The sequence below is a fragment of the Grammomys surdaster genome, unplaced genomic scaffold (assembly GCF_004785775.1).
Source record: "Grammomys surdaster isolate TR1022 unplaced genomic scaffold, NIH_TR_1.0 100, whole genome shotgun sequence".
NCBI lineage: Eukaryota > Metazoa > Chordata > Mammalia > Rodentia > Muridae > Grammomys > Grammomys surdaster.
In genome coordinates, this window is record NW_021604579.1 from 12,534,838 (window position 1) to 12,550,265 (window position 15,428).

General features: G+C 39.3%; 1 protein-coding gene across 1 annotated transcript in view; it reads right to left on the reverse strand.

The window, feature by feature from the left end:
* Usp24 (ubiquitin specific peptidase 24) overlaps positions 1-15,428 on the reverse strand; it is a 126,345-nt gene that overhangs the window by 56,696 nt on the left and 54,221 nt on the right. The window contains exons 18-31 of the mRNA XM_028785408.1: positions 14,964-15,113; positions 13,664-13,795; positions 12,768-12,879; positions 11,141-11,217; positions 10,095-10,235; positions 9,861-9,914; positions 8,656-8,771; positions 6,824-6,890; positions 6,593-6,703; positions 5,556-5,654; positions 5,290-5,463; positions 2,505-2,590; positions 2,196-2,289; positions 327-482 (exon numbers count right to left, since the gene is read on the reverse strand). Of these exons, the coding sequence (XP_028641241.1) occupies positions 327-482; positions 2,196-2,289; positions 2,505-2,590; positions 5,290-5,463; positions 5,556-5,654; positions 6,593-6,703; positions 6,824-6,890; positions 8,656-8,771; positions 9,861-9,914; positions 10,095-10,235; positions 11,141-11,217; positions 12,768-12,879; positions 13,664-13,795; positions 14,964-15,113 (1,569 nt within the window). The remainder of the gene's footprint in view (positions 1-326; positions 483-2,195; positions 2,290-2,504; positions 2,591-5,289; positions 5,464-5,555; positions 5,655-6,592; positions 6,704-6,823; positions 6,891-8,655; positions 8,772-9,860; positions 9,915-10,094; positions 10,236-11,140; positions 11,218-12,767; positions 12,880-13,663; positions 13,796-14,963; positions 15,114-15,428) is intronic.

Below are 15,428 nucleotides of genomic sequence, written 5' to 3' on the forward strand. Positions count from 1 at the left end.
TCTCTTTTAACTACTATAATAATTTGTACACAGGAAACAAGTAGTGTTTGGTGAATTGAATATATTCATTTAAAGCTATTTCTAATGAGGTAAGAAACTGCATTTGACTCAATGATTGTATGCCCCCTAAATTCACCCTTTGAAATGTTAACTCCTAGCGTATTACAGGGTGTTGGGTATGGGAAATGATATTAATGGGAATTTTCAAAGGTGAAAAAGTTACACTTTTTTTCTGCATTAATTTTCTGGTAGATCATCCCATAATAAAATCTTTCACTTGTTTCTGGTGTCTGTCAAATGAAATGGAAGGAAATGCTGTTTCTTACTTCCAAGTTGTAGAGCACTCTGAAGGTTGACATGCCAGGAGCAAAGGAGCGAAACAAACTTTCCAAGATGGAGCTGGCACTTGGCTGATGCTGCTGCTTTGACGAAAGTGATGGAGACTTTGAAGACTGGGAACTTGTTTCAGAGAGCAAAGTTTTCTAGGTTTGAAAGAGTAGAACAAAAACCACGTGTCTTTAAAAAAAAATCACACTTTAAAGAGAAGCAGATCTCAGTGCTTTGTGCTCTTTCCCTCTTTAACATAAGCCACAATAATAAAGTTCTCAAAAAAAAAAGCAGCTTAATAAAACCACCTAATTCTTGTCACAAAACATCAAACTCACTATACAATTGAGTTCAGTGAACGATGGTCACACACTTCACGAATGCCTTGAGACTGCATTCTTAGAAATACTTGCAAAGCCATTTTGTTTCCACGTTTACATTTTATGCTTTTAATAAAAGTGTAAGATTGCAATTTAGTAGTCTTGAGGATTTCTTTTCAACTGATACTAATGATGTATTTCACAGTTATATGAGTTCTCTCTCAACATGTAAGCCTCAGATAACATGATTGAGCAGATCCAAAGTTCAACAACTACTAAAATATTAAATAAAAAACTCAGTTTCAATAACTTTGGTATAAATGAATTTCATCTGAGAATGTAACTGAAGAATATGACATATAAAATAGTTGATGTGTAAATCTCTTAGGGAACAATATTTTAAAAATTAAACAAAATAAATTTTATTATTTTTATTTTTTTCTCTGCAGTACTAGGGACTGAACCCAAACCTTTGTATGAAGGCAAGTGTCATAATGCCTAAAACTTGCCTTTTTGAGACAGGACCCTGTTAAGTAGTTCTTATACTTAAACTCAGATCTTTCTGGCTGCCTCCTGAGTGCTAGGATTACAGGTAGGCACCAACATACTCAGCCAGAATGAACTTTAAGTGACACTTGTGAAAAAAAGTAACAATGACTCGGTTATGTAAGACTTCAGACATGGAGTGATCACATCCAGGGAGGCATCTTTTGGGAACACAGATCTCCAGTGAAAGCAGGAATAAATGTGAAGCACACAGGACTGTCCTCTTGAAGGAATGGACATATAAACTGGTTAGTCTAAAGGACTCTTACATTACTGGTATACCACGGCATGCCCAAGCTCCCACAACTAGAACCAGAGGTAACTAATAGCCCTACACTATCTACATGACCAAGACCAGCCGAGACCCTTCCTTAGGCCCTTAGCTAGTACAGGCATCATCTCTCTAGAACCCATCTTCCTGGAAGACATGACATGCATCCTGAGTTGAGTTTCAATGTAATTACATCTCCTTGTGCACTGGGAGATTATATTACATCAGGAAACATTTTTTCCAAATTATACTGTGCTTAAATTTGTTGGCAATAAATCTCCTGGCATCAGACTCCCTGGGGTCTGACACAGGTTGATGAAGTCAATCCAAGTTTTCATTCTCATCTCTTAGTGCTTCACTCCATAGCCTGACACCTCCAGGGGCTCTCTCAGCATCGAGAAGAGAAACATCTCAACACATCAGAACTGCCTGACCCCTGAACCATAAGTAGGTCTCTTTGGGCATCAGTCTTCCTTTTTATACCAGGAACACAGAAAAGACAACAGAAAAGTCTCTTCCTAATGCTCTCTATCTCATAATTGGATATGTTTGGACCTTTTACAAAGCAACACAAGGATCTGATTTTAACTTATGACAAGGGTATTTTTCAAAAAAGAAAAGTATTATAGAAATATGATATCATATGACCTTCATAGGATTCAGGTAATGTTTTCAATGAATCATGGCACAAAATTTCAAGCTAGTTAAACAACTATCAAAAATATGAATACCTTTCTGCCTAAAGAGTCCAGCTGATCAAGGGCTTCTTGAATGGCTGGATCAGTGGGTATCAAGAGTAGAAGCTTCCGTACTCGTAGAGTTATCCTGAGAAAATTTCAAAAATAAAATAAGTTTCTTTAATTTCTTTCATATAAGCTATAGCTTCAGCAACAGGTCTTTTTAGTATAAATTTATATACTACTATGAGATAAATTTAGTATATAAATTTTAGATATATAATGAAATATATTTCAAGTAAAATTTGCTTGGCTCATTAACTTTAATAACTTGCTTTCAAGCCTCCCAATACATGCATTTACCTTGGCTCCTCTAGATTGGCAAGCTGGTATAGCATGTCAAACACATTACATACAAGCGCCATCACCACACCAGGGAGAGATTTCTCCTGAGGGAAAAACATCAAATATAAATATATACTAGCAAAAGAATTTTCTTTTTCTAACCAAACTTATAAACAATACTTGTTCTGAGAGGTTGGCACTACAAAGACTGAAGAACAGAGTGAAGGTCACCACTCTTCAGTGGGTATCACTCAGTCAACACTTCCTCTGGCTACCTGCTTGGACTAAGGTCCAAGAAGCAGGGAGCAGAAGTGAAGTAAAGGGGCGTGTGTAGGAACTGCAACAGAAAGCAGGCAAGAAGCTTATCAGTGGCTTTCTGGAGCAATGAGAGAATGAATGATTTGGAAAAAAAAAAAAAACTGAAGTAGTACCTATGTGTACACCTCTCACATCCAACAGACAGGTAGCTGGGACTCACGGTGAAAACAGTTACTAAGATCAGGGAAGACAAAGTGGACAGAACCACAAAAAAAAGAGGTTCAGATAGAATTAAAGTCAAGATACCTGGTCACAGGGCACAGGAAAAGAAATGACATCATTATAGAATATATTTATATGAAGACTTTTAATAAATTCAGATACATAACTCTGAATATATTAGATAGTTTTAAATTGTTAAATTCAAAATCACCATTTATACTGTTTTTGTTAACTCTCAGGATACACTGAGATTTCTTAAGTTCTTGTTAAAAAGTACTGTACATCCTGAAGTGCTCTGTGCTATCTACAGCGATAATGTTGTCAAGAAGAAAGAGAATCAAAGACTTTACATACGGATTAAAGGATTAAATATAATAAACACACATCTTACAAATATTTTCACTTCACATGCACTTCCTCTCTAGACAGTAAAACCCTAAAGAATAGAACAGCTTTCTTCAGTTCTGTGTCTCTGATGACAACTTCAGTCTTACCACAGAAAATTATGATCAATTATCTCATGAAGTCATTGACTGATCCAGGTACTGTTTCAGGTATTAGGGTGAAGCAGCAAACAAAATAGACCAGTTCAGTCTTGTGGAGCTTAGTATTTTATCAGAAGACAGGAGATAAACTGTATGTTAATGAGAGCAAGCAGAGAAGAGACATGAGCAGAGTGTATGACCGGAAATGGGGTTGACAGTGTAAACAGGATGTCAAGGATGGGTGAACAACTAGTTACTATTTGAGCAAAAGCTCAAGTGAGAATAAGACACCCTAGTGATCACGTTAGAAAACAATACTTTTTGCATAGACAATGAAAGTTCAGGCGCTACTACCTTTGATGGCCATTAGCAGACAGCTCTAAAGGTGTGAGAGGAGGGTCATAGCAGAGGGTCTCAGAGATGCTCCAGGGGTGAGGTTAAACAGCAGACCCTGAAGGTCTCAGTAAAGGCCCTAATTTTTGCTTTGAGTGAGATGGTAGCAATGAGTGAGTTCAGGAGTGGCACAGTATGGTTTTAGGGGTGTTGAGTGCCATGTACACTCCTGACATGGTAGTAATACTCAGGTGAAGGATGATGCCTGCCCTGAATAGTACAGAAGCTGTGGAGGCAGAGGAAAGTAGCTGGATTCTGAACACATGGTAAAGGTAGAGCCAAAGATTTGCAGGTGCATATGGCTTTAAGAGAAAGGGAGGCTCTAAGGCAACGGTTCTTAACCTGTGGGTTCTTGACCCTGTCACAGGGGTCACCTAAGACCATCGGAAAACACAGATGATATTTACATTGCAATCCTCAGCAGTAGCAAAATTACAGTTATGAAGTAGCAATGAAAATTACTGAATGAAAAATTACTAATGAAAACTAAGGGTCCTCATAACATGAGGAACTGTAGTAAAGGGTCAGCATTAGGAAGGCTGAGAACCTCTGACCTAAGGGCTTAGGTATGAACGGCTTATAAGAACAGAGATGTCATGATCTGAGATGGATCAAGACTATAAGATGAAGCTCATGATCGAGGGCAAGGAGCTAAGAGAGGGACAAGGAGGAGCTCAGCTTTGGGTATAGCACCACTGTGTGTACAGTGCTCAGCGAGGGGACAGAGCTAGTAGACAGAGCATGTCTGTGGGCTCCATGCAATGCAATTTGGGAATGAATTCAGAGAAAAAGAAGATCTAAGGAGTAGGCCTGGAAACTCCTCTGTAAGGGAGATGAAGACCAACCGATAGAGGAGATTAAAGACTGGTGCAGAGGATGGGTTAAGAACTGACAGCCAAATAAAGGAAGCATTTTAAGAGACCCTAGTGCTCCCCTGAAACATCAAGACAAGGACTGAGGAGTAGAGAACATGGCCTGGAGCTTGCTAAGCATGGGAGGCTGCTGGCCAGTGAGACCCAAGGATCTGCCTAGCTCTGCTTCCCAAGTGAGAGGAATATAAACATGTACTTCTTACATGGATGCTAGGGAGTGAACTCAGCTCCTTGTGGTTTTGTGGCAAACACTTTACTCAATGATCTACTTTCCCTGCCTCTAAAGTACTAAGATAGCACGACACATCTGAGTACTGAAGAAGGACCCAGTGGAGAGATTTAAAAAAAAAAAAATCAACAAATCAACAGAGAAAGATGTTGAGAGGACAGCAGGTCAAACAGGAGGACCCAGTTAGTGCTTCAGAATATCCTAAGACTAAGACCAGTAAATTATGTATCTTCTCTGCTCCGAATTTGCTTTATTCAGATCTTGCCAGAATAAAGAGATGTGATCACTCAACTCTGTATAGGCTAAAAGCAGAAAGTCAGTAGTTGTTCAATCCCTGTTTCTACCTGTTCCATGGCATATGATGAGCTGAAGACTCCACTGCTACTGCTGCTGGAGCTGGTTGAGGAATCTGCAGAGCTCCCAGAGGGGGTCCCACTGCCAGAAGTCTTCACGGTAAGAACTTGTTCATCAGAAAATCCCAGCTGGTGGAGGAGCTTTTGATCTTTATTCACTGTCAGCTGCAAAAAGTTGTTTCTTAGTTACTGAGAGTAAAAGAGAAGGGAACTATTCAACCTGAGCTAACATGCCAACAATTGTTATTTAAACCCACCAGACTATCATTCGTAAATATCTGTATGTTGTCCACAGGAGAGCACAGCTGTTTGGCTATCTTCCACCGGACACTGCCTATGGTTTCATTACTGTGAGCCTAGAAAATACAATACAACACTGGGGTGAGAGAATTCATTTATTCACTTCATTACTCTCTGGAAGAGCAGTCAGTGCTCCTAACTGCCTTCTCTGCAGCCTTTTTGTTTACTTCACACAGCAGTACTGAGCGTCTGCTATGCACTGGACCCTTTGCTAACTCCTGCTCTTGGGTGGCTCCCCTCTGCAAGTGTTCAGTGCTCTATGTATGCCGTACTTTCATTCCTCCCATCTACGTATGGAGTAAGATCTCATGCCATTCCCTGGAAGTCACTTCTATCCCCACCCTTTCTCATCAACCCTCTCCTAACAGCCACCTTGTGAGCTTTTATACCTGCTGCTCTCTACCTGAAAGACTGTACTAGCTTTTCATATCCTTGCTTGAACACCATCCATCTCAGGGGCCCATCTTTATCCAAAATATTTCATGAATATCATTATCTTCAACCAACTTATTATCCTTTACTATTACTTATTCTTCATAACACTTAACTTTATTTGACATGTATTTTATATTTACTCATATATCTGTTTATACTCCAAGCTTTCCTTTCATTTCAGGCTTACTTTATTTTATGTATGTGTGTGGTGTATGAAGTATGTGTTAATGAGTGTGAAAACCAGAGAGTGATGTCAAATGTCTTTTTCTACTGCTCTCCACCTTATTTTCTGAGACGCTCACTGAACCTAGAGTTCACTGAATGGCTAAACAACCTCTAAGGAGTCTCCCTGGAGCCCGCCCGCAGCTCTAGGATTTTAAGTACACACTACCATGCCCAGCTTTTCACCTGGGTGCTAGGGATCCAGGTCGGTCCGCATGCTTGCTCCAGAGAGCCTTCTTTATGTTCAATTTATTGATAAAGTATCATTGGGAACCATCATTCATCTCTACCAGCAACATTCTTATGAAAACAGGTGTAGATATTAGTGTAAACCTACCTCTACAGTGAAGGTATCTTTGGTAGACTCGTAGGTAACATTAAGAGTTAAAAGATGTCCATGAAATGAGGCACCATGAGGTAGAATAGTTCGTGGAACAGAGTAAAAGTCCTTGAAAGAGATAAGCCAACTGAGTCAGATACACTGTGGCACAACTGCACATGCCAAACCTACGCTTCACCACTTCCTCTAGCAATATGACTACAGTTGCTCTGAAAGAAGAGAACCTACCTCTATTGTGATCACATAGCGTTCTGCCAGAAGAAGCAGTCTCTCGATTATCACAAGTTTTGTTGATCTGTGAGTTACAAAGATCAAGAACGTTTTAAAATATGTATGAAATGAATTGCTGACTTCAGCTCAATTCTATTCTATTCCACCAAACCCAGAATCACAGTCAACACTCATTGGTCAAAACTGAAACACACAAAGATCAGACAACCCATTCACTCAGTGAGCAGTATTTAAGCCCGCTCACAGCTGCCACGCTCAGATGGAATATGGGAAGTGAAGTCTGCCCCTTCTCGTGTTTCCTCTCCTTTATAAACAGTTGTACTGTAAAAAGTGGACCTAAGTCTCCAGGCCTTCATGTCCACCAATCTACCAAGAACAACAATCAGAGAATTTGATGTTCATAATCTTATAACTAAAATATGTCACAAAATTCTGCAAAAATATGGAATCTGACATTTAACGGGAAAATCAGAAGACAAATGGAAACAAATATACCACTAACACAAGTTGTTAATTGAAAATAAAATCCAATGACTACTTGATCAATAACTTCCAGAATCTTACTTATCATCTGAGGTAATAAGAGTTGAGTAGCTTATGTTCAGTAGCTTAAACTGCTAAGGCATAGAAATCCATGCTAACACCCTTGCTTTAAATAGCTATTAGCTCAATCACACTGTCCATCCTCCTCGGGCAAATGAGAAATACCCAAGACCTTAATGAGTGGGAGAAGTGAACAGCCTGTCCTGAGTCCATCTCAACAATGAACTGAACCACAGACAGCACTGTGATGGGGACACCACAGTACAATAACCCAAACTCCCCAGAATACAGCAATTACAGATTCTAAAAAGCTCTTTCAAAATTAGTGAAATGAGATGAACTACAACACTCTTACTCAGATTCAACTTTGAAACACAGTTTATTAACACCATTTAAATAAGAATATTTTAAAAACTATGTGGTCTCTTTAGCTTGCTATATTTGAGATTCAGAATTAAAAGCACTAGAAAAGAGGGGTTAAAAGTCTATTCATTTAAAGTAGCAATTAGAAAACCCAATCCGACAGGCCATAGGTGACTGATTGATAAATTGCTAAGGAACTGAGCAACAGAACTGAACTAAATCTTAGAAACATTGTAATAAGATTTCCATGTACATGCACACACAGAAACACATGCAAACATATGCATGCATGCATGCACATAAGAATGTGGAAAGCATTCATTCTTATCATGAACCGACTCTATAATCACTTTGACCATTTAAAAACGGGGTCTTATGGGGGTTAGGTTTCACTCCATCCCTTCATATTAATAAATTATAACAAATACTCAGCAGATTTAAAAAAAAACAGATTTTAAAAGAATCTGGGAAAGGACAATGTTTTGATTACCGCGCGCGTGTGCGCGTGTGTGCGCGCGCGCGCGCGCGCAATAATATCCCAACAAGTTAAATTACATACCCTGCTCCAGGAGTAAAAAAGGACTATACAAGTATCTGCCAGTAGAGGGCAGCAGAGGGATACTTGGAGCATTATATCCTAATGATTAGGCTACGAATAATCAAAGTAGGAAGTGAAGTAAAAGAAAACAATGTGCCCACAGGGCAGATGGGTAGGTATAAGCAATACTCTGGTGACTGCAGATCTTCAGGGCACTGACAAAAGGTGGACTTTAGGAAACATACAATTATGTTTGTCCATGATAGAGCAGCTTATAGAAGCTCTGAAAACCCTGGTGAAGAGATGTTGGGGAGAACGTAGGGTAAACATTTGCAACAATATTCATTTTTGTGTTGTGTTTGTCTTCAGTTTTGAAGCCACTTACCTATATGGAGACTGAACTGATGTTGCTACAGTTGGCATGGCAGTTGCAGTGAGCATTTTGGTTGCTCGGGTCACAGCATGTGTTAGAGTGGGGCCACCGAGTGCTGAACTGGCTGCCTGTAAAGTACAAAACAACATTCTACATCTGGGTTTCTCACCCTGGTCTCTGACACTAAGGCTAACTTCTTGTTGCAAAAGCTGCCTTGCACACCGCACGGTACTTAGCAGGATCCCTGGTCTCTAAGCACTAGGTGCCAACCAGACTCTTTCCAGTTGTGACAATCAGTATTTACCAAATAACCTATGGGAGGCAAAATAAGAGTCAGCTGAGGGCTATGAGATGGCTCAGCTGGTAAAACAGATGCAACGCATCTGGGGACAGAGGCATTTATACTTTTGGAATACTCCATTAGGTTCAGATTTCAACTGAACATTGATCTTCAATGCTTTAATCATCATGATGGAACTAAGGCTGTCAAAGTGAATGAGATGATATTAAACCATAGGCTTCTAATGAACAGAGACTGCTAACGTCTACTTCTAAGTCTCCTGCTGTGGTTTGAAATGGCACTTATTGTAGAAATTATGTGAAGCATGGACACTCTACTACCAATGTGGAATCTATGAACAATAGATGGTTCCTTATGTCCCAGAAGTAGGAGCTAGCTAGATGGACAGACAGACAGATAGGAGAGGGGATAAGAAAGAAGGTAAGATTTTACACAGAGTATAAGTGGTGTGTGTGTATGTGTCTGTGTGTCAGCACACATGCGTATGCATACATGTTCATGAGTACATGTGTGAGCTCATGCATGTGGGGGCCAGAATTTAAAGCTAGGTATTTACTGCTCTCCACCTTGTTTTTTGATACAGGATCTTTTCATTGAGCCTAAAACTCAGCGTTTTGGATTCGGCTGTTGGCTAAGTGAGCCCCCCTGAGAGTTGCCTCCAGTACTGGAGTTACACACCCCACAGCAATGCCAGCTCCTAGTTCTGATTGTAGTTCTCATGCTTTGCAGCAAGCTCTTAGCCCCTGACCAACATCAGTGGCCATACCTATTCCCAACACCATGACACGGTACTTTTGATCAATTCTCCAATAGTACCTAGTCACAGATATCAGTGTTCAACATTTATCTGAAAACATAAACTTATAAAAGGGGAAAAGAACCCATTTAAAAGACCAGTTAATAAATATTTACTTACTTCTAGTCTTGTATAGCAATCAGCAATGAATTTCTTATGTAAAGACACTGAGTCCTGAAAGTAGGAAGTATACAGAAATTAAAATTAGACTTTGGCATTTAATTGTAACCATTAGTCAAGACAAAATAGCAAAATAAATCAAACTGGGATACAGCAAAGATCAACTTACCGAAAACAAAATACATAAATTTTTACATTTTTATGTCTGAGTAACGTTTTTCCTTGGACACTCACCTTCTTTAACCTAGGGTTTAGATTAATATAACTGTAGTTTATGATTAACTGAATAGCTTCATTAGCAATTTCTTCATCGGGTGATTCCATGGCTATTTTCCAAATGAAATCCATTCCTACCAACTCCAACTTTTCTACATACTGTGTAAAATTAAAATGCATATAATTAAACTTAATAGTACACTAGTATTACAAAATCACAGGTCATTATTTTCTGCAACATTATTGAGTCTGAACCTCTGTTTAACAAAATGAAGACCACTATGTCAACACTCTACTGCACTGATTCGGAATTCTCACATGAAAACCACCAGAGATAACAGGCATCCTCCATCACATTCAGATAGGTGTAGGGATGTTTCTCTAGATAGTCCTGACACAAGGCAGACATCTACCCAGAGAAGCTAATCAATCAGACACTGAAAAGGCTACTAATTGTGGGAACCTGATCTAGTCCTTCCCAAAGCTTGGTTAGAACTAGCAGGATGCAGAGCTTAGAGTATCTTGTATATATCCTGAGTACTTCAGGTAGCAGGACCTAAACACCAGGGACTAAGAAAAGATCAACTGCTTGTTCTTCTGTCTTAAGGACATCTGTGAATACAGGCACTCTGTGGCTCTCCAGTTTCCTCCTTCATAATCAGCCCCCACACTCCCCTGCCATCCTTGCCAATGACATCCTAGGATATCCATCTTCTCAATCCATGAACATCAGGTTCATGTGAATCCCTACATGGACGCCTACTGGACCAATGCTCCTGGAAATCCACCTGATAACCTCAGGTGCAGAGCTGCTTCTACATGAGAGAGGAAGAGCGGGCAGACTTCCTAGACGCTGGGGAAGGAAGACAGGGCTAAGCATGCAGCCACCTGGTGCCTTCAAGGGAGCCTCTGCCACTAATGCCCGAGTAGGCAGGTAAAAAGACCTCCTTACTTAAACAAACATGTTAATGTTTTCAATCCATTAGAAGACAGGTTTTTTTCCTTCTGAATATCAAGCTATATCAAATATTTCAATGTATCTAGATTGAGAATAAGATACGTACCAATTGAGCTCCTTGTCTTTTCAACCGATGATCACAGAGATTCACATTTTCAAAAAAAGTCTTAAATAAGTTGAAACCTAAGAGTATAGAATGCCAGTCAAACCCATGCACTCAGACACAGATAATCGGGGAAAGACTACAGTGAGGCAGAAGCGAAGGCTACAGTGCTCCTGGCAATGGCTTCTTAAACAGGCATCAAAAGTGTGTCAGTGTATGATGGTGCAGGCCTGCAGGGACAGAGCCCAGGAACTCCAGAGCAGCCTGGGCAGCCCACCCAAGTCCCATCTCAAAAAAACCAAAGACACCTTTAAAAAAGCACAAACAAGCCATACATCGTTAATCCTAACACCCAGGAGGCAGTGGCAGACCTCCGTGGGTTGGAGCTAGACTGGTTTGCATAGCAAGTTCCAGACCAGACAAGGCTACATAAAGAAACCCTGTCCTAATAAAACCAGACAAATCAAAACAACAACAACCCACAAACAACAGAAGAAAATATATGTAAACCAAACTTAATCAAAATTTAAGACTTTTGTGCTTCAAGGGACATTATCAAGAAAAGGACACAACATACAAAAATAGAAATTTTTACAAACTATGTATCTCCTAAGTAGCTAATTCCCAAAGTATATAGGGAGCCTGTACAACACAACAGTCTAATTAAAAAACAGTCAAAATCATAACTAGACATTTATCCAAAGAACCTATACACATAGACAAAACACCAGTCTGAACAGATACTCAGTATCACTTGTTATCAGGAAAAAGCAAGTCATAACTTCAGACATAACTCACCACCCACCATGACATCTTTTAAAAGGCAGATAAATAAGAGTAATGACAATGAGGAAAACTGGAACCCTTGTACATTGCTGGTGGGATTATGCAATGGTGCAGCTACTTTGCAAAAACAGTTTGGAAGATCCTCAAAGGTTAGATCTCATGGCAATGTGACTCTAAAATTCATAACCAAAAGAAATGAGAACACAAAGAACTACTATATGAATGTTTATAGCTCAAAATGGTAGCGACAAATGTTCACTGACCAATGAATGAAAATAATGGGACATCTACAATGGAGTATTATACTCCGAATGTGACATCACAACAACCTGGGTGTGCCTTGAAAACATCACTCTTCAGCCACAATCAGAGAAGCCAGGGAGGAGAGGTCCCAAATAGTATATATGATTTCACTTGTACCAAATGAGGCCAGTCCATAAGGGAAAGAGACTAGAGACTGGACAACGGAAGGCTGGAAAGTGGCTGCCAGTCATGCAGGGCTCCTCTTTGGGGTGATAATGATTATAGTTGGAAAGTAGTCAAGGCTGCACACGAGTCCAGACTAAAGTCACTGACGGTACATTTATAAAATGGAGTTTTACAAAATGCAATAAAATAACTCAGCTAAAAGAAATAACTGAAAGGAAGCACTATCTTTACCTAATGAATCCTATTTATTAAGGTATACCAGAAAGATATTTTGGCAACTTAATCTACTAGGGTATATTATTTTAAAACTCAGTAAGATCCCACGGTTATTTATGTGGAGAATTACAAACTGTTTAGCTGCTTGTGAGAAGTAGGATTAAAGTTAAGAATAAAATCTCTCGTAAGCTTTCCCTACCATTCATAGTGATTTCATATGACTCCAATTTCAGAATTTTCTCCTTGAAGAGCTGCTGCTGAACGTCACTCTCCAGATCGTGCTGCCCCTTTGTAAACCACTCAAAGCACATCTGTGGATGAAGACAGAACTGCCCTAAGACCAACCACAATCCACTGCACACAGAAACATATGGCCATCCGGATAGTTAAGAGATGTTTTCAATACTTCTAACCCTCCTGTAACTGCTCGAATGACACAGGGAACAGAAAGGTTTGGAGTTCTGAAGCGGATGGGACAGGATATCTTCCTGCTGGTGATGGAAACACGCACTCACACTTCTCACTGGATCTCATGCCTAAGTCTTCCTGGCAGCATTCAGATAAGCCTTGCTGTATGCCAGGCCCAGTGCTGGGCACCGCCACACACTCAGTCCTTTCAATATGCCTAGGAAGTGGCTATAATTATTCTGTCAAATGAGAGGAGATGGAGACTCACTGTTAGCAAGTGAAAATGTTAAAGTGTTTCCATTTTTACTGTAATTGTTCTTGACTCATGTTTTCATTTCTAGGGATACAACATTTTGAGGATCTAAGTTTTGTAGCAGTGATTTAAAACTTAGTCTCACAGGAAAGGAGAAAACTAAATTATACCACAATTCTTCAGTGATATTCATTTTGTTAACTTTAGTATTTTAACCAGAATTGAGCAAAATGATCAAAGAGCCCACACACTTAAGTCTATCATGGATGTCTTTTAAGACATTTTTTCCTATTACCTACTGCCCCTGCTCCGCCGTTCAGTGTTCACATACTCAAAGTTACAGCAAACAGGACTCAGAACACAGACGACATGAGACACACAGAGAAGGGTGGCGTTTTAGTGCAGTGTCATGAACCCACAACCCTATACCTTACCTCTCGATCTAACTCACAGACGTCCTGGCCAGTCACAAGGCACTCCCAGATTTCTTTGGCTCGGTTCCACCCAAGATACAGTGTAGCTTCTTGTAAGAAAAATGCCAGAAATTTCAGATGTGCCTCTAAATACTGAAAAGAGCAATAATGCAACTAGTTAACTCGTTTAAGGCATTCATCCTAAAAGAAACATTACAATAAAATTCTATAAAACAGATTTATACAGAATATCTGTCATGTAATTCATGATCAAGTAAATATGACAAATGGACTTATCAGCCAATAATTCAATGCAGCAGAAGCAACTTCAAATTTATTACAAAGTCAGTTGACTGTAGATATCAATCAACTTCAATTTCAGTAATCTCCAAAGGAACCATCATACTCACAAGTGGTGAAGCTAAGTTTTATTTCTGGTAGTTTTATGGGTTTTTGGTTTTGTAGAGAGTGGGTCTTACTCTGCATTCTAGAATAGCCTAGACTTCAACCTATATAGCTCATGCCATGAATTCACAAACTCCTCCTGCCTCAGTCTCACCCTGTGAGCTGTGACCCCTCTGGGGAATCAAAAGAACTTTTCACAAGGTCATATGTAAGATATCCTGCATATCAGATATTTACATTATGATTCAGCAGCAAAATAGCAAATTTGCAGTCATGAAGTAGTAACAAAAATAATTTTATGATTAGGGAATCAGCACAACATAAGGAACTGTATTAAAGGTCTCAGCATTAGGAGGTTGAGAACCAATGGTCTAACAGAGTCCTGAATTACAGATGTGAGACACTATACCCAGCTAAGATTTTTTTTAAAAAAATTATTAGCAACCAATTGATTTGAAAAACAAAATGCATGATCTATAGAATTAGCAATTGTTCCTAAGAAATACTATTTTTCTAAACTTAATTTGAAATTATAGTAAGGACTGGAGAGACAGCTCAGTGAGTGAGAATACTTACTGCTCTTGCAGAGGGCCTGGGTTCAATTCTCAGCACCCACATGGTGGTTTATAACTACCTGTTACTCTAGTTCCAGGAAATCTGTCACCCTCATCTGACCTCTCTGAACACCAGGCCCACATGCAAACATGCAAGTAAAATACAAATTAATAAATCTAATGAAAAAAAAAAAGAGAAAAAAAATGAAATTATAGTTAAGATTCAAAGCCGTTCCCTCATTACAAAGATTGCTCATGATACCCTTTTAGAGTTGTACCCAACAAATATTTGTTTTACAGTTCAAATAGAGAAAGTTAAGCAAATCCAGAAAACCACAAAACACAAACATAGTGCATGATACCTCCCGGTAAGTATAGCGGCCATCCACCAGTGTTAAGCCAGTTAAGCCTCCAGGCCCAGCCACGGCTGCTGCTAGTCGGTGACAAGCTAGTAAGCTTCCCGTTACCAGTTTGACTATTTCAAAATTTTTCTTCAGGTCTTGAATAATGCTCTTAACAAAAGCAACAGAAATGAAAGTGGCATGAGAATCTGCAGTCATTTTGTTGTTTAATATAACAAAGCTCTTATTTTAGAATGTACCCCCAGATGAAAGAGCAAACATGAGATTTCTTCTGACAGTTAATAAAATCAATCTAGTATTTACCAGGAAACTAAGACACTACTAACGTTACAACTAAGAGAGAAATGACTCTTTGAAAAGAGCTATTACACTCTATGTGCTTTCCTGGATCCCACGCCCAAATCCTTGACATCAAGAAAGCTCTACCTAGCTTCTTAGACAAAGTAATCTTTTTGTAATAGAAAA